The sequence below is a fragment of the Ruditapes philippinarum genome, unplaced genomic scaffold (genome assembly GCF_026571515.1).
Source record: "Ruditapes philippinarum isolate M1 unplaced genomic scaffold, ASM2657151v2 ctg873_1_1_1_1, whole genome shotgun sequence".
Classification (NCBI taxonomy): Eukaryota; Metazoa; Mollusca; class Bivalvia; order Venerida; family Veneridae; genus Ruditapes; species Ruditapes philippinarum.
Window position 1 is genome coordinate 43,061 of NW_026857583.1, and position 10,645 is coordinate 53,705.

Consider the following 10,645-nt stretch of genomic DNA (forward strand, 5'->3'; position numbering starts at 1 on the left):
ATGCTTTGCACAACAACGCCCTCCAACGGCTATTTATGACTGGCTAATCAACTTACAATACAATTATACAGAAACAAACGAGCACCTGCTTATAATGTTATATAGATCATATAGTCTGCATTACGTAAAACATTATAGAAGAAGCTATTTATACATTACATTAAAATTACCTCAAAGGAATTCTCACATTATAATTTACAACAGAATAATAGCAAACTAACCATGAAAATATAATTTAACATAGAACGTAAATTGCCTACGTTTGTTCACGTGCAAATAGCGTTCCTGTATTAAAGGACCAAAACTCGTCATGATTTTACAATTTATTTATTGGGTTAAGGTTGGCAAAATCATTTTTTGTCTAACTTCGTTCATATTATTTCATAAAATTGTAGATTATATGTATATTGTTTACACAAAGTAACAAATAAGTATTCATCTTTTAAAGTTCAATCCTGTAATTCTTAGAAATGTGTCAATAGGCAAATACATTGTAATTACACAATAACATATCAAAAGCGGAAGAGTAAAATCCTGATGAAAACATGCTGAAGTTGTTTATTTTTATGCTTATTTTTTAGATTGCATATGTAAGTTTTTTTTCTTGTCTCCTTGATTAATTAAAATATAAAAAAAGTTATTGTGATAGGTAGTAATATCATTATAAGTGGTTTACACAATGTTTCCTTGTTTCCGAGCAATATTTTGGCTTTTTTCCTCTTTCAAACGGTATGACTAGCATTGATCAAGTTAGTAGGTTGTATTCTAAATAAGATATTTTATTTGCTTAACTATTTATTATTATGATCAAAACTTCAGTGACTGGAAGTAGAAACTTTTCATCTTCCAACAATTGAGTCACATCATCCTTTCACATCAATGCTGTTGAACACATCTATGAAGGGACTACACTACTGTAGGGCTTTTTGACATGATGGGACTTGAAGTAATTATTTGAGGTTAATTTTCCATTTCATGTAGATCTAGACCAAAAACGTGTGTGCGAAATATCAGATCATGAGCTCTCTCTCTGTTTTTCAGAGAAAAAAAACCGAAGTGTGAAAAATTACTCAAAATTGAAAAGCGCTGCAACGCTTAACTAAAATGTGGTTAAGAATAGCACAAAATTATGATTTTCAATTTATTTCTTTTATATTTTCTTTTTTTTTTAATGTCCTGTTTAAGTTCCCCAGCTGACCTGTGTTAAAAATTCAAATTAAATTTTTTGTTTTTTTTGCTTTTGGACCTCAGTGGAGTTCATTTAATGAACAGTTTTACCTTCAGTATTGTTTCTATTCAGTAAAAGCGTAAATATGTTTAATTCTGAATAAAAAATTTTAAGGTTTTATACTGTATAATTATATACATGATATAGTATTAAATATATATCGTCTGTACGAATAATGATAACATTGGTGCAATATCATTACAGATATCTCGTTGTCTTGGAATAAATTAGTCAGTGTTTTAAATGCTTTGATCTTTTAGATAAAATTCCATAAAAAATCTACAGTTTTATACATAAACATTTTATTTATGAAATAAGTCATTTGAATAATTAATATCATTAATTATAAAACTAAAATTCAACAATAGAAAAGACAACGGATGAGCAACAATTATAACATTGAAATACATAAACATTTTATTTATGAAATAAGTCATATGAATAATCAATATCATCAATTATAAAACTAAAATTCAACAATAGAAATGACAACGGAGGAGCAACGATAGAATACTTATCATGTCCTGTATGTCATCTTAGATTGTATCTAAATTTAAGTGCTGAGATAAAACATCCGCTCATATATCAGTATAAAAGTAAAATGTTCCTTATACGTGACCTGATAAGATATGTAATAAGGTAATTGTTAATGAAATATGGGATCAAATGGAGGTAAATATAATTATAACTACATGTATTACAAAATCTTACTGTATTACTATAAATAGTCATGATATTCACAAACCTATGACTGAACAAACTGAGTGATATCGCATGTATATAATAAAGCGATTAATAATGACATACGTATTAGTTATAAAACATTTCGACAGGTTATTATTGCACTATGTAAACGGTTTTAAGCTTATATAACCATTACAAACAAGGGCTCGTACAAGGTCATATCCCCTGGCAAAAACAAAAGCCGTTTTTATATGAGTGCAAGGATCATGATACACTTATAATTACTTAATTATAATGATATAGATATTAACGAGTCCTCAGGTATGCTACGTTAAAAAGAATCGTAATATAAATGCAATGTTTGCATTTTGAAATTATTAAAATCAGGTTTTGTTTCCTCTTTTACAGTATTAGCACTTTTACTTGTATGTCTGCATGTAAACATCTCATGTAGCTTTTTATTGAGTAACAATGACGAGTATCAAGTTTGGTTGACAACTGGCGATCAGACGAAAAAACTTTCGAGAGAAGCGCCATGTCCAGTAACTTCACAACACCATGGTTACAGTGTTTGGGTTGATAGAAATAAACGTAGGCAGACGATTGGCGGTTTTGGAGCCGCTTTGACTAATTCAGCTGCATATGTTATATACCACAGTCCAATTAGAAATAAGATAATTACTGAATTATTTGGGAGTGGAATTAACGACTTAGGTATACCCTTTTTGCATTCAAATACCTTAGATAATATAAACATATCATTTTTGAAGGTGATGAACTCTTTCTGTTAGTCTTAATTTATTAATATTATGTTGTATCGATTGGAGTGATAATAGTACAAGCTATTTCGTAATGTTCAAACTGAAATTGGAATTTTAATCACAAGACTTGTGTCCGTTGCAAGCAATGAAAATGGAATTATATCTTTATAACAAATTTTGTCATCGGTTCGATTGCAATTGCAAGCAACGCAAAAACATACCAGATAAAAGAACTACATGTAATAAACAATTTTGAACATTTAAGGCACATTATGCATTTTTTTCCTTTTTTTTGGAGAAGGCAAACATGAGTTTAGTAACATTAAAATATTGGTTTTAGAACATTACATATGCTTAAGTTATCAGCTAAAGATAGTACATTGTAGCGTTGATTGAGAAATTATTGGTCATTAAAGTAGCAAAATCTAAACAAAGTAGTATTTGGACTTCCATACAAAATATTAAATCATTGTAATTGTATCAATAGATATGTATAAAATGTATCTTACCTCCTAGGTATAAGCTACCTTCGACTACCAATGGGAAGTTCAGACCTAAATGCTGTTGATCCATATACATATGATGATATGCCGAATGGACAAACGGATTTCAATCTTAATCATTTCAGTATCGATAAAGACAAAGCATTCATCATTCCAGTGCTTAAAGATATTCTAGCAGTTAATCCGAACCTAAAACTAATGGCAACACCATGGTCTGCCCCTGCATGGATGAAAACTACAAAAAATCTTTTTGGCGGTGAATTCATAAACGACAGTAGATATATGCAAACATATGCTCAATACTTTATAAAATTCTTTGAAGCGTATAAGGTAGAGGGAATAACATTTGATTCGTTTAGTGTCCAAAATGAGCCTCTGTTATCAAAGAATGATTACCCTACCATGATCATCAATATAGATCCTATGAAAGCGTTCATTAAGGATCACCTTGGCCCGTTGCTAAGACAGAAGAACATTAAATCTAAGCTGCTCCTGTGGGATTACAATTGGTCCGGATCTTGGTACCCAGAAGCCGCTCTTAATGATGGTATGTTAAACATATCTTATGTTCCTTTAAGAAGGTTTACTGTAAATTGAATGTATGATTTCGTATATGATACGCCATATAATTGGTAAAATGTTTCTTCTTTGTATTTTATGCTGCAGCATAATCTCAATTTCTTGCAGGTAACCGTTAGTGTACCAATGTCTCTAAACAATTAGAATCGAATGCAAAGATTCATAATTGTATATTTTGATTCACAAACATGTTGTCAATGAAGTTTTTATTAACAAAGTTTGATATTAACATAGTATAACAACAGGTCTTGATTCAATTTTTATTTTTAATAATAAGTACTGACAAGTAGTATTTTCTGGAAATACTGTTTTAAATATGACACAAATGTATTTTGATTGGATTGTAGGAAATGTTGCGCAGTATGTATCAGGTGTAGCGTGGCATGGCTACTATGGACGCCATGATGCCCCAGAGGCATTCCATAATAAACATCAACATGTCGGTATGTATTTCTTTAAACTCGGCCATAAAATCAGGTTCAGATGTGCTACGACCTTCGTTCAAATTTTTGCATCAAGTCACCGACGAGCGAAACTAAACATGTAGCAGTTATAATATACATATGTGTTAGAACATTTCACGAATTGAAAAACTTAGACCATGCAAAACTTGATCTAAACGAATAGACAGAAAACATACAGCTAAAACATATCACCACAACCTTTTGTTATTAGGAACGGCCGGAGTTCAATGTGCCAAATATGGTTAAAATTGTGTATGAAAAGAATTAATCAAAACATGATAAATAAGTAGAATATAGCTGAATTAATTATGTTGTAGATATGTATTTCACGGAGTACTCCGGTGGAGGATGGAACAAAAATTATGCAGATGTTCTCACGACTGAAACGAGACTCATTTTTATTGGACAAACAAAATCATGGGCTAAAAACGTGTTACTATGGAACTTGGCACTAGACGAACACTATGGACCAAAGGTTGTGTTTGATATTTGTATTTGTTTTCGAGAAACATAAGTATTGTTTACGGTGTTTAACAAATAAATATTCTGATGAAAGTTTTAAATGAAGTAAAAAGTTTCTTGCCTCTTTAACCTTTAACCATAACATCCAAATACAACTGCTTACCATTATCTTGTTCAATCAAATGGAACATACAAAAATTACAATTTTACCTTTAATGTTCTAAATAGACGTGCGCCCTTTATTCCCCAGAAATAATGATTTTTTTCTCAAACGTTTCTTTTTACTTCTGGTGACCTGTTAAAGTTTCCAAAACGTTTTTCGTTGGTCATTTACCTACACCATCTTTTGTTTCTGTTGCTATTTGGCAATTAGTACATTTTTGTTGATTTAATATTTTGTATTGAAGTCAAAATACTACTTTGTTTACATTTTGCTGCTTTTATGACAATCAATTTCACATTCAGCGCTACTTTCTTTGGATGATAAGCATCTATCATACACTAAAACCAGTATGTAAATGTTATAGAACTTATGTTTGATCTTTCTTAATTAGTTTCTGAGGCTAAATGTGCCTTTAAATATAACATGTATGTATGTTTAACATACATCGTTCACATTGTAGTGTTTTTATGTCAATTTAGATAAAAAAGAGTGTGTATGGAGTGTTTATTCCTATTTGTATATTTCAGAAAAACGTGGGAGGTTGTAATGACTGTCGTGGTGTTATAACCGTTCCTACAGGAAAACATTCTTATACGAAAAATGTCGAGTACTATGCTATGGGACATATGAGCAAGTTTGTTAAGCCAGGTGCCGTCCGACTAGAAGCTAATTACTTCAACTGGGACGATCTTCAATGTGCAGCATTCCAAAATCCCGATGGCAGTACCGTAATAGTGGTTCAAAATCCAAACACGAGCAAGTCAGCCAGTTTTTCTTTGGACATAGATGCCAAACATTATCAGTACAATAATCTTCCTCCCCAATCAGTTGTAACATTTGTTAAATAGGAACGTTAACAACTGTGTTTCATATTTAATTCTACATTAAATATATATTGTTTCATATTTAATCCTACATTAAATATATATTGCATGCAGTACCTTTAAACTTGATTGTTAGGCTCCGCCTACTTAGTGTACTGACCAATTGACTACATATTGTTAAACAGTCTTAGAAATAAACTCATAGTATCAACATCTCGTATTCTCTGCATCCACACCAAATTAACACACATAAAACATGGTGTCAGAATAAAAGGATTTAATTATTTATAATAATAATTAAAATAACGGGAATTAAACGTATTCTGGATTTATAACCATTGTAAAAAGATGGATTCAGCAACAAATCCAAGAATGGACTGGGAAGCTAGAGACTTGCCAACTGCATTTAAGAAGTTTAAAGAACATTGTGACTTTATGTTTGGAGGGCCACTAGAGAAGAAAACAGAGGAGGCAAAGTGCAATTACTTAATGCTCTGGGTTGGTGAGAAGGGTCGCCAAATATTTTCAACCTGGACAGTTACAGCTGAAGAAAGAAAACTGCTTCAGACATTCTATCAAGGTTTTGAGACATATTGCGCACCCAAAGTGAATCACATTTACTCAAGGTATAAATTTAAATCGTGTATACAATCTGAAGGACAGACCTTTGAGGAGTTCGTCACAGATTTAAAATTACTAATAAAGGACGGTGGCTACGCAGAAGAGATACAAAGCGAGATGATACGTGATCACATTGTATTTGGTGTACGTTCCCACCAGATAAGAGAGAAACTCATCAATGAAGGATCAAACTTGACACTTGAAAAATGTATTGACTTGTCTCGCACTTATGCATTAAGTCAGACACAGCTAAGGGATATAAGCAGCCAAGCCCAATCCATCAATGCAGTCAAAAAATCCTCAGCAGCAACAGCAGCAGCACCATTTAAGCAGTTTCGGACGCATATCAGGAAGACAGATGGCAGCAAACACAGCACTAGATACAATCAACGAGTACCTACTGGAAATACAAATAACTGTAATAACTGTGGGACTTACCATTTAAAACGTGATACATGCCCAGCCAAGGGTCAAAAGTGTTTGTACTGTACAAAGTTTAATCATTTCGCAAAAGTGTGTAGGAAAAGAAAACAGGATTTAGGAAGCAAAAATGTTAATGAGGTAACAAATTTTAACACAAATGATCTTGATTGTCCCCTACCCAGTCATGATAATGACATGTATGTCTATACAGTTGAGCATGACAGCACAACAAATCAAGCATTTGCTAAGGTCAAAGTTTGCTCAACAGAACTTAATATGAAAATTGATACAGGAGCTCAGGTCAATGTTCTCCCAAGGTCAATATTCAGATCATTAGGCAAATTAGGTCCTGTACTTCCAACACAAAAGCAATTAACCGTATACAATGGTCAGCCTCTCAAAGTCGATGGCTGTATCAATCTTCCTTGTACATATAAAGGTCAAATCTCTACAGAAGAGTTTTACATAGCAGATACACATTCAAGCCCCATTCTAGGTCTTCAAACATGCCTTAAATTAAACTTAATTAAGTTAGTTTTGTCAAATACGTGCACAGTGCCTATCACAAAGGAGCAAGTGCTCAGTTTTCAACGGAATAGGAAAATTGCCAGGGGAATTTGAAATACAGTTGCATGACAATGTCACACCGGTTGTTCACCCTCCACGCAGAGTTCCTATTGCCATTCGTGACAAACTTAAAATAGAACTTGACAGAAGGGAAAGCTTAGGTATTATTAAGAAAGTCACAGAACCTACAGACTGGGTGAATAGTCTAGTTGTAGTAGAAAAACCTAATGGCTCTTTACGGTTATGCTTAGATCCGAAAGATCTAAACAATGCCATCAAAAGACCTCATTACCCTAATAGGACTATGGACGACATATTGCCCGACTTGTCAAATGCTACTGTGTTTTCAAAATTAGTTGCATGTAGTGGTTATTGGTCTATCCAACTAACAGAAAAGTCATCTTACTTGACAACTTTTAACAGTTGTTTTGCAAGATACAGATTCCTAAGACTCCCATATGGCCTAAAGAATGCAAATGATGCATTTTGTGCAAAAATGGAACAGTGTCTGGAAAATTTGCCAGGAGAAAGAACAATTGTCGACGACATTGTTGTTTACGGCAAAGATAGGGCAGAACATGACCAAAATCTGGACAGACTCTTGAGAAGATGCCAATTAATAGGTATCAAGCTCAATCCCGACAAAACAGAAATAGGGAAAACAGAGTTACCTTTCTTTGGCCACTTAATTACTGATCAAGGTTTAAAAATAGATCCTGCAAAGGTCAAGGCCATAGCAGAGATGCCATCTCTTACTTCTAAACAGGAATTGCAAACAGTGCTAGGCATGGTCATATACTTACAGAGATTTGCACCCAAACTCACAGAAATTACTGCACCCATGAGACAGCTTCTATCTAAAGATGTAGATTTTAGCTGGGATGCACCCCAGGAAAATGCCCTACAACAGGTTAAAAGCATTATTACACAAAGCCCTGGTCCAATACTCTCTTATTTTGACCCAAATAAGGAAATTACTCTTCAAGTCGACTCGTCCAAGTATGGTTTATCTTCAGTACTCATGCAGGAGGGTAAACCAGTTGGTTTTGCATCAAAGTCACTTACCCCTACTGAGGTCAATTATGCACAAATCACAAAGGAATTGTACGCTATCCTTTTCGGATGTAAAAAATTCCACCAGTACATTTACGGTAAACGTATTACATGTCAAAGTGATCATAAACCTCTCCAAGCTATATGGAAAAAAGGCTTGAACTCAGCACCTCCACGACTGCAGCGCATATTACTGCGTTTGCAGCCGAATGATATTGATGTAGTTTTCATCCCTGGGAAAGATATACCCATGGCAGATTGTTTGTCTCGGAAATTCTTACCAGACACAGGCCCAGAAATAGCCGAATCGGCTAATCTAGAAACACATGTACACACAATAATGTCTAACTTACCAGTGAGTGACCAAAAAATGGAACAAATTAGGTTAACAACCAAATCTGACCCACAAATGAAAATTCTTTCATCAGTTATTCATGAAGGATGCCTAATAATAGATCAGATTGCCCTCAAAGTATTCTGGAATTCTGGAATTTCAGAGATGAACTATCAGTTATAGATGGTGTCATCTTAAAGAATACTAAAATTCTAGTTCCAGGAGAGCTCAGATCACTCATGCTTGACATTATTCATGATGCACACTTAGGTGTAGAAAAATGCTTAAATAGAGCTCGAAACCTGCTCTTTTGGCCAAACATGGCCACATACATAAAGAAAAAAGTCCTGGAATGTCCTATATGTATAGAGCATAGGTGTTCAAACCCGAAGGAACCCTTGAGACCAAATAAAATACCCGATATGCCGTGGCAAATTTGTGCTACAGATCTCTTTCATTGGAATAATTCAGATTATGTGTTATTAGTTGATGCTTACAGCAAGTACTTTGAAGTTAGTCAAATCTTAAGTACAAAATCTAGTACAGTCATTAACAAATTGAAAAGCTTCTTTAGCAGGCATGGAATACCTGAAGTATTATACTCAGATAATGGCCCCTGTTACAGTGCAGAAAGTTTCTTACAGTTCACAAAACTGTATGATTTTTCTCATGTTACATCATCCCCAGGTCATTCATCAGGCAATGGTTTGGCAGAAATCACTGTCAAAACTGTCAAAAATCTGTTTACAAAATCAAAACAAGCAGGAAAAGATCCTTATCTTGCGATGCTGGAAATATCGCAATGCCCATTACCCTGTGGAAAATCTCCAGCACAGCTGCTTATGAGCAGACAGTTAAGGTCAACATTGCCATTTAATGTCAGAGCAACTTGATCCCAAAGTTCCTGACACACAGGTTATCAGAGACAGCATGTTTAATACTAAACAAAAGGTCAAAATATTATAATGACAGGTCAAACTAAAACCCTCAAACCTCTAGAAATTGGAGAAGGTGTTAGAATTAGGCAAGGAAAAAAGTTGGTTACCTGCAGAAGTTATGCATAAAGTTCATGACAGATCTTATGATGTAAGAACAAAAGATGTTGCAATATATAGACGAAATAGATACCATCTACTAAAATCAAATGAACAACCATTTTCTGAAACAGAGAACAGTTCAAATTTTACATTACACCAACCACCTTTAGAAATAAAATCCTATAACACAAAAGTTCATAACCCTAGTACAAATGACCCTGCCAATAAAATTTTGACATCAGGTCAAGACGCTCATTCTCAAGAATCCCCTGTTGTCTTACAGCCCCAGACACCAAAACAAACCTCGCCTGTCAAACATCAATCACCCCTGTCTGAGAATTCAGACAATGAATATAAAAACAAGATCAGGTCTTTGTGTTAAAAAACCTCATAAACTTACCATGTAGAAATTTGTTACTTATACAATACATGCTATTTTAATAATGTTATGTTGGCTCTTAAAATGATATATGTGTTTATGTACAGTTTTGCATACAAATATCTCTACTACAGTACAAAGAAACACGTGTAGACTACAAATATTATTATTCTAGAGGTCAGTGTGAATTTATAGTGACTATTAGCGTAATGATACACCATGGAACTAGCGTGAAATCAGCTATCAATTAAATGGACATTCTACCTCACAGATAAGCCATAAATAATTTGCTGACATTTTTACAACATCTGTGGAGGAATAGAACTGAGAACATTATCATCGGCAATAAAACAGACATTAAGATAAATCTGATACAAGTGATATCAACATTATTTGCCTTGAGATTCTTTAGAAATTTCTTGTTGTTGTTTTTTTTAAAAGAAGGGAGATGTTTCATATTTAATTCTACATTAAATATATATTGTTTCATATTTAATCCTACATTAAATATATATTGCATGCAGTACCTTTAAACTTGATTGTTAGGCTCCGCCTACTTAGTG

General features: G+C 33.6%; 2 protein-coding genes across 2 annotated transcripts; both read left to right on the forward strand.

Moving 5' to 3' along the window:
• The first annotated feature begins 1,803 nt into the window (after nucleotides 1-1,803).
• LOC132750236 (uncharacterized) lies at nucleotides 1,804-5,834 on the forward strand. Its single transcript, XM_060740180.1, has 6 exons — nucleotides 1,804-1,900; nucleotides 2,321-2,626; nucleotides 3,190-3,723; nucleotides 4,103-4,198; nucleotides 4,537-4,694; nucleotides 5,372-5,834. Exons 1-6 carry the CDS (start codon nucleotides 1,885-1,887, stop codon nucleotides 5,690-5,692), a joined length of 1,431 nt encoding a protein of 476 aa, XP_060596163.1. The 5' UTR covers nucleotides 1,804-1,884; the 3' UTR covers nucleotides 5,693-5,834.
• A 3,152-nt stretch (nucleotides 5,835-8,986) lies between these two features.
• On the forward strand, nucleotides 8,987-9,559 carry LOC132750244 (uncharacterized protein K02A2.6-like). Its single transcript, XM_060740188.1, has one exon. The coding sequence runs from the start codon at nucleotides 8,987-8,989 to the stop codon at nucleotides 9,557-9,559; it is 573 nt and encodes a 190-aa protein (XP_060596171.1).
• Nucleotides 9,560-10,645: the final 1,086 nt, after the last annotated feature.

What these genes read in the sequence shown, in the direction of transcription:
- LOC132750244 (XM_060740188.1), top strand. Translation starts at nt 8,987, where the DNA reads ATGGCCACATACATAAAGAAAAAAGTCCTGGAATGTCCTATATGTATA.
- LOC132750236 (XM_060740180.1), top strand. An exon ending in GAGTGGAATTAACGACTTAG is followed by an intron (nt 2,627 to 3,189) that starts GTATACCCTTTT and finishes CTTACCTCCTAG; the next exon opens with GTATAAGCTACCTTCGACTA. An exon ending in AGAAGCCGCTCTTAATGATG is followed by an intron (nt 3,724 to 4,102) that starts GTATGTTAAACA and finishes ATTGGATTGTAG; the next exon opens with GAAATGTTGCGCAGTATGTA.